General features: G+C 39.8%; 1 protein-coding gene across 9 annotated transcripts in view; it reads left to right on the top strand.

Annotated features, from left to right (window-relative positions):
* Nucleotides 1-15,237, top strand: part of KDM4C (lysine demethylase 4C) — a 337,267-nt gene that overhangs the window by 213,642 nt on the left and 108,388 nt on the right. For 7 of the 9 annotated variants that reach the window (XM_059656697.1, XM_059656696.1, XM_059656699.1 and 4 more), the window contains 2 exons: nucleotides 6,552-6,607; nucleotides 8,758-8,866. In XM_059656697.1, the coding sequence (XP_059512680.1) occupies nucleotides 6,552-6,607; nucleotides 8,758-8,866 (165 nt within the window). Of the gene's footprint in view, nucleotides 1-6,551; nucleotides 6,608-8,757; nucleotides 8,867-9,002; nucleotides 9,102-15,237 lie in introns of those variants that run through there. The other 2 variants (XM_059656701.1, XR_009447593.1) reach the window with 2 other exon arrangements.

The following is a 15,237-nucleotide window of genomic DNA, read 5'->3' as shown; positions in this document are numbered from 1 at the left end:
AATTGTTGAAGGTATGTTTTCATTTTTTAAAAAATACGTTTTTATTGATTTTAGAGGGAGATAAAGAGATAGAAACATCAATGAGAGAGAAACATCAATCAGCTGTCTCCTGCATGCTCCCCCTGGGGATTGAGCCCACAACCCAGGGATGTGCCCTGATGGGTTATTGAACTGGTGACCTCTTGGTTCATGGGTCAGTGCTTAACCACTGGGCAACACAAGCTAGGTGGTTTTAGTTTTTAATACAAGTTAGATGTGGGTTCTAAATGGCAGAACTCACTTGCTAGTATAAAATTCATTGGAGCCTGTTGAATTTCCATTCAGAAGATGCATGAAACCTGTCATTCACTTTCCCAGTCACTCAGAATTCATGCCAGCCCTGTCCAAATGTGAGATCCTGCCCTCTCGCCAACCCTGATAAATGAGCCACATCTTCAGAAATGGTTCTTCCATGTTTTGTTGATCAGCACTTTGTAAGCTAGCTTTCTGTTAATGTGATTAATTACTTTTTATTTTCCCAGCTCAGACAGCCTTATTTTACGGTTTTGCATTTCTGTTATGAACGTGTCAGATAAATAAGAGTATGGGGAGGTACTTCAGTCTCATAATTTTTCTATAGCTCTGAAAATTGGCTTTAGTGGCACTTACGGATATGTCAGCTAAAATGAGAGCCTCTTACGAGGCAACTTGAGAATGTTGGTATTGGCATTTCTTTAACTGATGTTTTATAGAAGAGGCATTGGAACATGAATTCCTTCTACTACAAATAATGAACAACTGTGATAGCCACATCATAACAATGTCCTTCTCACATTGTTAATGTTGTGTCAGCATTTTGATTATAAACACTCTTTTTCATGGTTTAATAACTGAGCCATAATGAAATCATTCCATGTTGTAAATTGGTGTACTAGCTGTTCATCTCAGGGGTGATTTTTTATGAAACCAAAGTTTTTAAAATACTTGATATTGCTAAAAGGTGATTTTGTGCCTAGTATTAGGTGAGGGAAAGGGCCATAAGTGGGAAAGGTACAATGTTCAGAATATATCATCTGAATTTATATTTTTTCATTCAGCTTTCAGCTGCCCAGGGGTAGTGGGTGGGGGACCCAATAGAATGGATCTTTTAATGCTACACTTGAAAGTCAGGATTAGCAGCAGCCTTATAGAGTAATCATGTCGTAAATGGCATTTCAGTATTTTGTCTTTTTGTGTTTTAGGAAACATTGGTTGACTAGCAGTATATTTAAATTTTTATAATAGAGTCATTTTATATTGGGTGTTATTGTTCCTGGAAAAGCATGCTCATTACACATAAGATAAAACAAGATGACAGTGAACTCTGGCTGTGTAATTTTACTTATTTTCTTCTGTAAGGCTGCACAGTTTTGGTATCTCTATAGGTTAGATTGGAGAGAAGTTTTAGTACACTGAAAAACTCTGGAAGAAATCATAGGTGTCCTATTTAAAATTTACATTTAAGTGAAAAAAGGAAAAATAGGATAAACCTCCACAGTTATATTAAATTAAATTATTTAATAGAAAAAGGTTTAATTTCTTCATATGTCTGTATATTGTTAGAGGAGTCTCCTATATCCAACACTGTCAGATTCTCAAATCTCATTTTCTTTTTATTATTATTATTGTTTATATTATTGGTTAAAGTATTACAAATAGTAGTACATATGTCTCCCTTTCCCCCCATTGATCTCTTCCCAGCCTCCCCCTTCCCTCCCTGGCACATGCCCTCACCCTCCCAGCGTCTGTGTCCATTAATTATGCTCATATGCATGCATACAAGTCCTTTGGTTGATCTCTTATCCTTCCCCCCAACCCTCCCCTGCCTTCCTGCTAAAGTTTGACAGTCTGTTTGATGCTTCTTTGTCTCTGAATTTTTGTTCATCAGTTTATGTTGTTCATTATATTCCACAAATGAGTGAGATCATGTGATATTTATCTTTCTCTAACTGGTTTATTTCACTTAGCATAATGCTCTCCATTCCATCCATGCTGTTGCAAATGGTTAGAATTCCTTATTTTTTACAGCAGTGTAGTATTCCATTGTGTAGATGTACCAGTTTTCTAATCCACTCATCTGCTGATGGGCACTTAGGCTGTTTCCATATCTTAGCTATTGTTAATTGTGTTGCTATGAACATAGAGGTGCATATATCCTTTCTGATTGGTGTTTCTGTTTTCTTGGGATATATTCCTAGAAGTGGGATTACTGGGTCAAATGGTATTTCCATTTTTAATTTTTTGAGGAAACGCCATACTGTTTTCCACAGTGGTTGCACCAGTCTGCATTCCCACAAGCAGTTCAAGAGGGTTCCTTTTTCTCCGCATCCTCTCCAGATTGTTTATTGATATGTCGATGATAGCCATTCTGACACGTGTGAGGTGGTACCTCATTGTTGTTTTGATTTGCATCTCTCGGATGATTAGTGACTTTGAGCATGTTTTCATATGTCTCTTGGCCTTCTGTATGTTCTCTTTCGAAAAGTGTCTGTTTAGGTCTTTTGCCCATATTTTGGTTGGATTGTTTGTCTTCCTTTTGTTAAGTCGTATGAGTTCCCTGTAAATTTTGGAGAATAAACCCTTATTGGAGATAACATTGGCAAATATGTTTTCCCATGCAGTGGGCTTTCTTGGTGTTTTTTTGGTGGTTTCTTTTGCTGTGCAGAAGCTTTTTATTTTGATGTAGTCCCATTTGTGTATTTTTTCCTTAGTTTCCATTGCCCTAGGAGCTGTATCAGTAAAGATATTGCTACAACAAATGTCTGCTATTTTGCTGCCTATGGCTTCTTCTAAGATTTTTGTGGTTTCCCATGTTATGTTTAAGTCTTTTGTCCATTTTGAGTTTATTTTTGTGTATGGTATAAGTTGGTGGTCTAGTTTCATTTTTTTGCATGTATCTATCCAATTTCCCCAAAACTGTGGGTCATAGAAACCACAGGAGATTGTCTTGACTCCATTGTATGCTCTTGCCTCCTTTGTCAAATCTCAAATCTCATTTTCTACAGAAAACTGCTACTTTTTTGTCAATTGACCTTTCAGAGCATGTGAGGGAGGCAACCAATTGTTGTGTCTCTCTCACATCAATGTCTCTCTTCTCCTCTCTAGCGCTCTCTCTCTGTTCCTTGCCCCCTCCTTCACCCTAGAGCCACAAAACTCAGTCTCTTTCTGTCTTTCTCTGCCACCCCCAAGTCTGGGTGTGCTGGGTATGTGGACCGGGGGCTGGCACAGGACTGGGGCTGGCACAGAGGTCACTGCTGGAGGACCTTTGTGGCTTAGGTGCTGTAGCCTCTTGCAAAGCCTTGAGCATGATGCTCTGACCTTCTGGCACCTTCTGTGAGGCCCCTTTATTGTGTGCTGGACATTTTGTCTACAGCAAATGAAATCAATATTACTATTTCTAGTAAAGGCCTGCTTCTTCATCTATGATCTAGAGCAGGGGTCCTCAAACTACGGCCCGTGGGCCACATGCAAATACAAATATTGTATTTGTTCCTGTTTTGTTTTTTTTACTTCAAAATAAGATATGTGCAGTGTGCATAGGAATTTGTTCATAGTTTTTTTTTTAAACTATAGTCTGGCCCTCCAACGGTCTGAAGGACAGTGAACTGGCCCCCTGTTTAAAAAGTTTGAGGACCCCTTATCTAGAGTAAGAGTGAAGTCATTCTGATTTATATTTGATTGGTGTCTGAGCTTTGTTGCAGGTTTAGTTTGATTTTGTCTACTCTGGTTTCAGATGTTTTGAGGGTGGTATCAGGGCCTTGCGTTTAGCAGTGTCTGTTCTCTGAGCACTGTGGAGATTCCAGCGCCTATCTGCTTTGCACAGCTGAGTTGGCGGCTTTTCGAGTCGTGGAAGACCTCTCCTTGCTTTAGAGCCTAGCTGCCAGATTTTGGGTTCCTGGGGAGTTTTCTTTTCTCCCCAGTTCTGCATCTTTTTTTGCACCTCAAGAGCATTATTAGTGACAGATCCATATTTTGTTCCTTGTGTTAACCAAAGAAGAGGTTCTGGCTGTAATAAAGAACCAAAAAGGTTCCAACCGGGGAGGGACAGATTCAAGTAGCAACCTATGCTCCAAAGAGAACAAAGGAAGGCATAATTTTATAGAAGTGAAATTTACAAGTGTGGTTCCTATTTTGGTCCTTCATGCAAATGAAAGATTCTGTCAAAGTTAGCAGGTATTGGTTAGTCCAGTACGGTTAAATATTCACAGGTCTGCTCCCATTCTCAATTGTGAGCTTCCTAGGGCAGGCATAGTCTCTTATTGATTTTGGCGCTCTACTTTGATATCCTGTGCCTTGCCTTGTACCTGGAGGCAGACGATGGTGGGGACATGTGGTCAGGCAGACTTGAGCTTGAATCCCAGTTGTTACCTTTGCTGATTGGTTAGGGGTTGGAAAACTATGGGTCATAGAAACCACAGGAGAAAACTGTTTCAGACATTATCAATATGTTGAATGCTGTTAAATGCCAGGCAAACCAAGGACTTGGAATGATCTGTTAGATTTTGTGACATGGGGGTCACTGGTGATTGCAGAAAGAGCGAGTTTCACAGTCTAGTAAGTGGGAGTCTCCTCAACTCCACTGAAAATCTTAAGTCTACCTGTTATTCTACTTTAGGGGACTTTTCCTCCTGTTATAGTAGCGCTCTGCAACATGTGTACCTGCTAATGATCCTAATCAGGTGCTTAAAGCAGCTTCCATGCTGCTTTGCTGTATTTAACTCTGCTAACTTGTCCCTTTAGGCATCTCCTCAGTACTAGTTTCATTAATCAGACATCTAATTCTCTGAGTGTCTGAGCTTCTCGCAGTCCACAGCTCTCCTTTGCTGCATTCCCACTTTGATACTATCTTTTTATATGTTATTTTGACCTCATGTTTTGTTTTAATTTTCATTCTCCCCCCAACCTGTGGAAAGCATCTTAAATTAATGGCAAAAAAATAAAGTTAGTCATGATATATGAAATTATTATGGAATAATTTGTATATTTTAAATAATTTGAATTACTACAATTCTCCTTTTTAATATTTGGATTTTGAAATATTTCTTTCATTGTGGGCTGCATCAAAACAAGTTCCTTCAAAGGCTTTGTGATGTGAATAGAGAAATTTTCCATTGAATTATCTCCTTCAGCTGGGTTTATTATGGATTCAAATGTATGTACACAGAGCAGTTTTTGTTACTCAGAACTATTGATAATCACCTAGGAAATTTCAAATAGATGTGCAGAGATGTTCCAGACACATAAAACCATTGAATGTCTCCGGTTGTTTGCCTTTTTTTGCTGCCTATTAAGAGTTATACAGATATGTTATTCTCCTCAGTTGTTTGTTAATTGTTCTCCTCAGAAAAATAAAAGCAATGGAGTCTGACACTCCGTTATTAATAGTTGTTATATTAGAGTTCTTTTAAAGCTAGGCAGATCTGTTAAAATTACTTACAGATCACCTTGGAGAACAGATAAAGAAATTTTATACATACAGATTAGAGAAAAAAGAACAAAATAGCCTGTAACTATTTTTAATTGAATTTATTGGGGTGACATTGGTTAATATAACCATACAGGTTTCAAGTTGTACACCTCAATAAAACATCTGCATACTGCATTGTTTGCTCATCTACCAAAGCCTATAACTATTTTTAAAAACTCTATTAATGCAGTAAATTGGGAGGACAAGCTTGAAGTTGAAAATAAAAAGAGTTAAGTATTTAATAACAAGTTCTAGGTCAACAAAAGGCATTGCTTTGCTTTCTGGCCCTACTTACACATGGATTTTTCCCTAAGATTATAATAAGAAATGATGACGGTAGTGTGTATTTATAGTAAAGGGAGTCATCTTGGAGTGAAAATGTCCATGTCAATCTAAGACACATAAAAATGTCAAAAATATAAACTTATGTGGGCAAAGGAAAACATTTTTATGGCCCTGTCTTCTGGGGTAGGAAGCCTGGGTTTATCAGAACAATCTTTCCAATACCATTTGCTCACAAAAAGACCAAAATGATAATTTTATGATCTCTAGTTGATTCTCATCTTCCTTTAACAGGCATCTCTTTCGTGCTTCTTCAACACTGCAGTTTCTGTAATAGGCCCTTTTCACTCCTCTAGCGACATCTTTTACAAAGTGCTTCCTGCTTCTCCTTATCTTGGAATGAAGTGTGCCAGTTCTGTTTTTTAGCCATCTGGTTCACAGATTATGAGAACCGGTCATAGTCTCTTCTAGAATTGTAGTTCGTACCTCTCCAGGTACCAAGTTCTCTGTGCCACTGCTTTCCTGCACAGGTGGCAGCTGAACATGGTACCAGCATAATGATGGTTTCTTCTAGATATGTATATGAGGACATTTTGGGTTACATCCTCAGTTTCCCACCTCTCTGTTGCTTTTCCCTTTTCAAACTGCTCAGAGATAGGCCTTAATAAATTTCCTAATGATTCTAATTTTAAAATAAAAAAATGAGAATTTATGGGAACATTTAGTTAACTAGTAATTTATTATATAGGTCTGATAATTGTGTGGCATTTTTTTTCTCCTCTAGGAGTGCTGTCTCTGCAATTTGAGAGGGGGTGCTCTTAAGGAAACTAAGGACAATAAGTAAGTAATACGTTCCGTGTGTTGAATTTCATTGTTTTCTTCTCCTCTCTGGAATGGTTGAGCCTCTGGGTGGCAGTTTGCTTTGCCTGTCATTATTGGACACACTGTTACAAGGCTTGTGCTTTCCAGATCTGAGGTTGGGACTCTGTGCAGAGACCTTTACTGATACCACATTCACCTCTGCTGACAAAGGTGTTCCAACTCTTGTTTTTGTTCTGTCTTTGACACCATGAAGAAAAACCCCTTTGTACTAACAGTCTTTTAAATGAAGGCAGCCCATATCATTCTAGGTGCTATTGGAATCGTAGCATTTAATATGATGAATCCTATTTGTTCAATAAAAACAGTATGGCAGAAAACAGTGAAATCTGTTATCTTCACATAAATAAAATCAATCATAGTCATAACATTAAAGTGAACCATTTCTTTTTAACACCAGCAAATTAACAAGAAAGTATATGTACTACAATAGAAATACAGAGAGAAACATTGATTTTAACACTTAGAGGGGACAGTTGGAGAATCTGAAGAGTCTTATGTGAACATAAACAAAAGGTAATCTGGATTTTATGGCGATTCTTGAAATATATTTTTGTGTGAATTTTATTTTCATGATCTGAATTTACTATTTAAAATGGGGAAAAGTATTTATAGAATTCTTTAGAAATAGAAATATGTAGACATGGTTTAGACAGAGGTTTTAAGCTGGCACTTGAGGGCCAGATTCAGCCCCAAGATATATTTTAGTTGACTGATACACATTTTATGCATTTGATCCAAAATTTAAAAGTTGAGAGATTTTTATAATAAAATATAGGTTTTCGTCTTTACTTGAAAAAATTATTGTGCCTCTCTATATGACCATAACAAGTTGGGATGAGAACCTAGTCTAAATGGGCATGCGTTCCCCAAGTTCCCATGATTTAACCTGTACACTGTTTACGTCCTGCAAGGTCCTACCGGCACTGGACTTGGGGCCCTGGATGTAATGTAATGATGGAGTTTGCATGTGCACGTGTTTCTGATTGCTTATAAATATGAGCAAAAAGAATAAAGATGAGTCTTTGAAACTATTTTCGCTTAATTTGGGATCTTCATCTTTCACAGTTAATGTGATAGGCACTTTGCTAAAAAGTAATGACTAGTTCTAGGATGTTGTACAAGTCATACACACTGTGAGATGATTTAGATGTCTCCTGTGTAAAGACAGAGATGATAAGAACATCTTTTCCTACTCTTGGGCTAGGACAAAAAGAAATAGTGTTTGCTGTGGAACTATAGTATTTATCTAGACATGGAAGCGTGTACCCTGATGGGGTTGACACTTGTCTTCTCCTCTTGTGGTTTTTAAAGGCAGCATGGAATCTTGTGTTGTTTGAGTGAAATAAATGTGGTTTGATTTACAAATAGGTTGATGAATTGATAATTCTTTCAAGAACTTTTTAAAGCTCAAGAGGCTTTTTGTGTGGGACATAATATTGATGAAAAACTTAATGGTGTTATTGGGGATGTTATCATTTTCTGGAGTAATTCAGAATTTGAAAGAAGATGCTATATTTTAAGTAGGAAACAAGGGAACAAGCTAATTTCATTTCTTCTCGTCTCTAATAGGTTCCTTTGATTATAGTGGGGTTGCAATGAGAGACAGTTTAATTAAATATTTAGTATTAGTTCTTTTAGAAAACTTGTGGTTTATTTTGGTTTGCTTTACGGCTTTTGTATTATGTAAAAAGATTATGTACTATACCCAGTTCATAACTTTTATTATTTGAATTAATCTTTTGCCATATATTAATTAGCTAAAATATATTAAACACCTGTATTGCAGTATCAAATGAAACAGCAAACCTACATTTCAGTATTTTGCAGGTCAAGCATAGAAAACCATACATATATTGATAGGATTGAATCTTTGGTCTTTACCTAGTTTTTCAAGTCACAGTGGTGGGCAGGTGTGCTTCTGAATCCATCCAGGTATTGTCTAATAGATTTAAAATTCAAAGAGTAGTCTGTTTGTGATGGATTCAGGCTCTTGGCTTTCTTTCTTATCTGTGTGTTTCCCCTCTGTGAGAATTGCATTGCCTGGTTGAAGTATGAGGTATATAAGCTTAGGGAACTTGTGTTTATGTTTAATGTCTCCTTTTCTGTAGGTGGGCCCATGTCATGTGTGCCGTCGCGGTCCCAGAAGTTCGATTCACTAATGTCCCAGAAAGGACACAGATAGATGTAGGCAGAATACCTTTACAGAGGTTAAAATTGGTGAGTGGCAAAGCTTCTTTTTTACCTCATAAATTAGAATTAATTTCAAGTTCTGAATATTTTTATTAATACACACATTTCCAAGGTGATTTTTCTCTTAGCTTCATTTTATTATTCCACCCTTTCTTTCCTTTAGGCTAAATTTACTTATCTGTACATATGCTTTTCCTGTTATATTGTAAGTATGCTTATAACCTTCTTCAAACTCTGTTTGAAATAAGGCAAAGGAATACATTTCCTGGGTTAATGTGAATTTTCAGACTATAGACGATCTGGTGAGGTTTGTTCATAACAGACCTGAACTACTGTTTCTGTGTACATTGTTTAGAGTTTCTGTTCTCTCTTGCCTCTCTTTGGTTGGTCTTGACTTAGCAAAATGCATCTAACCTGATTTTATCATCTCTTCACCAAGAGACTTGTAGAGAAATACAAATTATTACTATTACCCAGGGATTTCCTCACTTACTACTAATAAGACACAAGTCATTTAATGTGCCAAACTCCCAGGCTGATTTTCTTCTGACCTGTTTAGAAACTCTCATAAAAATCTTTCCAGTGGTTCTCTTTGTTCAGAGCATGTTTTATTGAAAAGATAGGCCGTTAATGTCCTTAACATTGAAGTAACCTTGGAGTTCTATTCAGTTGGTAGCCAGAAGATCATTAGGTTAGGTCCTTATAATTCGTATTTAATGAGAATTTTCCCTAAAGTTAAATTGCATGACCTTAAAATGTGGGAGCGTATCTTACACATGGACTTAAATCCCTAGAACAGTGGTTCTCAACCTTCTGGCCCTTTAAATACAGTTCCTCATGTTGTGACCCAACCATAAAATTATTTTCGTTGCTACTTCATAACTGTAATGTTGCTACTGTTATGAATCATAATGTAAATATCTGATATGCAGGATGGTCTTAGGCGACCCCTGTGAAAGGGTCGTTCCACCATCAAAAGGGTCGCGACCCACAGGTTGAGAACCGCTGCCCTAGAACGTCTTCGGTTCTTGTTATTTTTAACTTGAGGCATTTCCACTTGAGACTGTCTCGGGCACTATAGCTGTAGCGCTCGTTCTGCCTGACTGTTACTTGTTTTGTTCATTACCATTCTTTCCCCAACAGAGACCAGGGTGTACTGTCTCTATCTTAGGTACTTGGAATCTAATCTGTTGTCACCGCCCCACGGAAGGAAAAGTGAACACTTACTGTTCGTTATAGCTCTATCTAGGATTTCACATTGCTAGGAAACAGAGGCCCTTTGTAGAACTGGTGAGCAGATGTGAGCAGTGGGAATAGGATGCTCAGGGTTATAAATGAGATGGAAATGAATGGGTCATTTAAAAGGCCCTTTAAAATTCAATTCTTTGGCTCCTGGACTTCCATAGCAAAGCTTGAAATCTTATATCTTGGTCACCAATTTAAAAAATCACCATTAAGAAAGAAAAAAAGAGATCTGCTTTCAGGCAGGTTATGAAAAAAATGTTGAATTCATATGTCAAAAATTTTTTAATATTTAATGTAACAAACACAAATATCTTACATTTTACTTTTTTATGATTTACAAGTAATATGTATTTTCTTTTTTTTTTTATTTTTATTTATTTATTTTTTTAAATATATTTTATTGATTTTTTACAGAGAGGAAGGGAGAGAGATAGAGAGTTAGAAACATCGATGAGAGAGAAACATCGATCAGCTGCCTCCTGCACATCTCCCACTGGGGATATGCCCGCAACCCAGGTACATGCCCTTGACCGGAATCGAACCTGGGACCTTCCAGTCCGCAGGCCGACGCTCTATCCACTGAGCCAAACCGGTTTCGGCAATATGTATTTTCAAAAATTTAAACACTTCATTGAAAGATGACTCTGTTCCCCAGGTTAATGCCCCTCGGAATGATTAGTCACAATTCTTGAAGCTGGACCTTCATTTTGCTTCTGTTGTCCATGAGTGTTTTCTTTTCTTTTTTTTTTTTTTTTAAATATGTATCTTTATTGATTTCAGAGAGGAAGGGAGAGAGAGAGAGAGATAGAAACATCAATGATGAGAGAGAGTCATTGATTGGCTGCCTCCTGCACGTCCCCTAATGGGGATTAAGCCCGCAACCCAGGCACGTGCCCTTGACTGGAATCGAACCCGGGACCCTTCAGTCTGCAGGCTGACGCTCTACCCAGTGAGCCAAACCAGTTAGGGCCATGAGTGTTTTCTTAATGGTGTATTGTTATCCATACCAGTCCCACATGGGTTTTAAGGAAACAGCAGGAGGGACAGCACGACCATTTCAATGCCATTGAGGAAGCTGTGTCTAGAAGACTGGAATCTGATGATTGCATGGGAAGGTGGCAAAGCTTACTGTTTTCTTCACAATGCCGTGCCTAACTTAGATTATGTATATCACAGACTCCTTATACTTTACATCCTAAAACAGTTGGTACCTTTACAACAGTATGTCTTGAGTGAATTTAAGATTTAAAATAACCTAATGTCTGTTATCGAGCTGATTATTGACATACAGATGTCCATGAAACAATCTGGGTGAAAATAGCAGGCGATATATCAGATTTCCCCCCATTTTTTAATGTGTTTTTATATGCATAGAGAGTGTCTTCATATATTTATTGATATGCTCATACTGGTTACCTTAAATAGGAAATTTCAAGGAGAAACTTCATTTTGTGGAGGGGGGTGGGGGATGGGATTCACTCAAAAATGCTGTAATTGTTTGCAAGGGGGCAATGGTCAGAAGTCTGGCTAACTTTTTCACCAAGAACCCTCATCACAGAACCATCACCTGCGACCCTCCTATAGTGCTGTCTGTGCCCTGGTCTTACCCAGTGTCTGGGGTGATTGGACCCTGACAGGCTGGCCTTGAACAACAAAATTTACAAATGATCATGTGTGTGGGGTGAAGTGCACCTTCCCAGAGAATAGGATGCTCTGCCCTATTACAGTCAAGGATGTGCTTTCCGACATTCGCATGCTTTTGAACATTAATTTAGTGAGTGCATCACCAATCCGAAGTCAGAGCAGTAGTTATATGTGGTATTTCACACAGGCCACTGTCCGTATAGGCAAATTATTTCACTATGTCTATTTAGTGAATGCGTGTGTGTCTGCTGGTGTCAGTTTCAGTCTTTTTCTGGGGCTACAGCCAACCCTTTTCTGGATGCTAGACTGCCCACCCACCTTCCTACTCACACGGACGGGGGATATTAAGAATGAGTTAGATGTCAGTGTCAACTTATTTCACCAAATAGTTATCTTATCTTACCAAATACTTAGTGTATATTTTTTAATAAGACATTGCTCTTGTCTGCTAGCATCTTATAGTGTAGATTAGGCTTTCTCAGCTGGCTCTGTTGACCTTTTAGAAAAGTTACTTCTTTGCTGTGGGTGACTGTCATGTGCATGGCAGACGGCAGCATCCTTGAACAGGCAGACAGTGCCACATATACCCCTGGGAGGCCCATATCCCCATCTGAGAATCCACTGGTCTACAGAGAAGACATAAACATACAGAGAAAATTTTCATTTTTAGACACGGACTATCTTGATTGAAAGAAGTAAGTTGGAGACTGAGAGAACAGAAATTCTTAATTGCTTTTAAAAACATCCTAAAGATCTTTTTTTGCCAATTATTCAGATTTCTTATTTGTCAATAAATTAATAGAATTTGACAACATATGTGTATATTTACTACTGTATTAGTTATGTAATCTGATTTAGTTTTTTAACATCTGTTTTTATAGAAATTGAACAACTTTGAAAAATAATCAAGTTTCATAAATATTAAAATTCTGTGAGGTTTGTGTGCACACACCTATGCAAATGGTAGTTACTAAGTGAATATTTATGGAATAAATAAAAGGGAGAAAATGGTTATTTATTATTTGTGCTTCTGGCTTAACATATATGGCTGGACGGTGTGATCAGACAATACCAAATGGTTTGTGCCTTTTTATGGTTTCTACTGAGAAAGCTGTGGTGGTAAACTCATGCACAGCTCTGTGCTCACTGCTCTAAGCCAAGGTATTGCTTTCCATGCTGGCATCGCAGGGTACATGTGATTAGGTTATAGAGCATCACAGTATTTCGGAGAGCCTGTGGAGCGTCTTTGCAGCACTTGCCCTGTTGTCTGTGAGTCCTGATCTTGGAACCTCTCTGATGATCTGGGGATTGAAAACAAGTGACCTGATGAAGGTAGAACAAATTGCTCATCCATGAAGCAGCAAGGGGGCTCTGAGCCTCTCTCCACTGCCCACTAGGTGGTGCTGGTGTACCATACCATCCCCTTGCCCTTAAATCACCTCTCCTAGCAAGTTGCCTGCACTTGCAGAGGTGTGTGTGTCTAACCCAAGGGATAGCAGCAGGGTAGGGAAGGTGCAGCTTGCTGTGCATTCAAAGTGATGAATTCCAGAGGGCAAGTTTTTAGTTCACTTTTTCATTTAGTCATCTGAAAAGAGCTGCTTTCCCTTGGGGTAAGTTAGTGTTTTCTATATAAATACTAAGCAACACTAGTAAAAGCCAGTAACTGCAAGAGGCCAACATGAGTTTAAAATGTCTTCTGATATATGAAAGCTACATATTTAAAATAAATGCTCATTATTATTAGCAATCTTTCTAGACTGTGGAATACTGGTATTTACACAGAAGTATTTGAATATTTTGGTAATACTGTTGTTAGCCTCTTATTTATTCACTAGAGGCCTGGTGCACAAAAATTTGTGCACTCGGAGGGGGGTGGGATCCCTTAGCCCGGCCTGTGCCCTCTCGCAGTCTGGGACCCCTCGGAGGATGACCACCTGGTGGCTTATGCCCGCTCCCTGGGGGATCAGGCCCAAGCTGGCAATCAGACATCCCTCTGGCAGCCCAGCAGCCCTCGGGGGATGTCCACTTACCAGCGGGGAGCAGGCCTAAGCTGTAGTGGGACATCCTTAGTGCTGCTGAGTAGGTGGGAGAGGCTCCCACCATCACCGCTGTACTGGCAGCCATCAGTCTGGCTTGTGGCTGAGCAGAACTCCCCCTGTGGGAATGCACTGACCACCAAGAGGCAGCTCCTGCATTGAGCGTCTGCCCCCTGGTGGTCAGTGCGTGTCATAGTGACCAGTCATTCCCAGTCATTCTGCTGTTAGGGTCAGTTTGCATATTACCCTTTTATTTTATAGAATAGAGGCCTGGTGCACGGGTGGGGGCCGGCTTGTTTGCCATGAAGGGTGTCCTGGACCAGGGTGGGGGGCCCGCTGGGGTGCCTGGCCAGCCTGGGTGAGGGGCTGATGGGTGTTTGCAGCTGGTCACACCTCCTTCAGGCTGCGGGTCCCCACTGGGGTGCCTGGCCAGCCTGGGTAAGGGGCTGATGGCTATTTGCAGGCTGCCCCAACCCCCTTCAGGGTGGGGGTCTCCACTGGGGTGCCTGGCCAGCCTGGGTGAGGGGTTGATGGCTATTTTCACGCTGCCCAAACCCCCTTCAGGGTGGGGGTCCCCATTGGGGTGCCTGGCCAGCCTGGGTAAGGGGCTGATGGCTGCTTTCAGACTGACCAAGCACCCCGGCTACTGAAGCTCCCAGCCTTTCCTTTTTTATTTTTATTCACTCCAGCTCCATGGCAATGGCAACTGGAAGCAGGTATCTGGGTTTATTTACCTTCTGTATTCTTCCATCGCAGGGGCAACAAGCCTCCTGCTCGCTCCAGCTCCATGGCCACAGCCTGCTGAACGCAGGTATCTGGGGTTTATTTACCTTCTATAATTGAAACTTTGTTGCTTTTGAGTGGAGCTCAGAGCTGGCAGCAGGCTGGCTTCCTTCATCACTGGAGCAAGCAAGCCTCCTGCTCGCTCCAGCTCCGTGGCCATGGCCAGCTGAAAGCAGGTATCTGGGGTTTGTTTACCTTCTATAATTGAAACTTTGTTGCTTTGAGTGTAGCTCAGAGCCGGGCCGTGGCAGGCGGGGACCCTTGGCTTCCTCCATCATTGAAGCAAGCAAGCTTCCTGCTCGCTCCAGCTCCGTGGCTGCTGGCTGCCATCTTTGTTGGCAGTTAATTTGCATATAGGCACTCTAATTGGCTGGTGAGCGTGGTGATTAGCCAGTGGGAGGCGTAGCGAAGGTATGGTCAATTTGCATGTTTGTCTTTTATTAGGTAAGATAAGGTCAACATGTAGCTTTTGAAATAGCCCTCTGTACCATTATTTGTGTAGGAAGATTTTTGTTGAGGGTGTAAGAAAGGATTTGTTGGCTTTAGCAGATTTTTGCTCTTGCTTAATAAAGACCATTAGGAAAGAAGAGGCAGGAAATGCAAAACAAGAGTTCCAGTGCTTTGCAGTGGGTTATATTGACTCTAAAATGGTGTGTGCTTGAAGAAGAACCTTTATCTCAGATGGCCACC

Source organism: Myotis daubentonii, chromosome 11 (genome assembly GCF_963259705.1).
Source record: "Myotis daubentonii chromosome 11, mMyoDau2.1, whole genome shotgun sequence".
In the NCBI taxonomy this organism is placed as follows: Eukaryota; Metazoa; Chordata; class Mammalia; order Chiroptera; family Vespertilionidae; genus Myotis; species Myotis daubentonii.
Note: the sequence above shows the minus strand (reverse complement) of the source record. Positions and strands in the feature narration are given on the sequence as shown.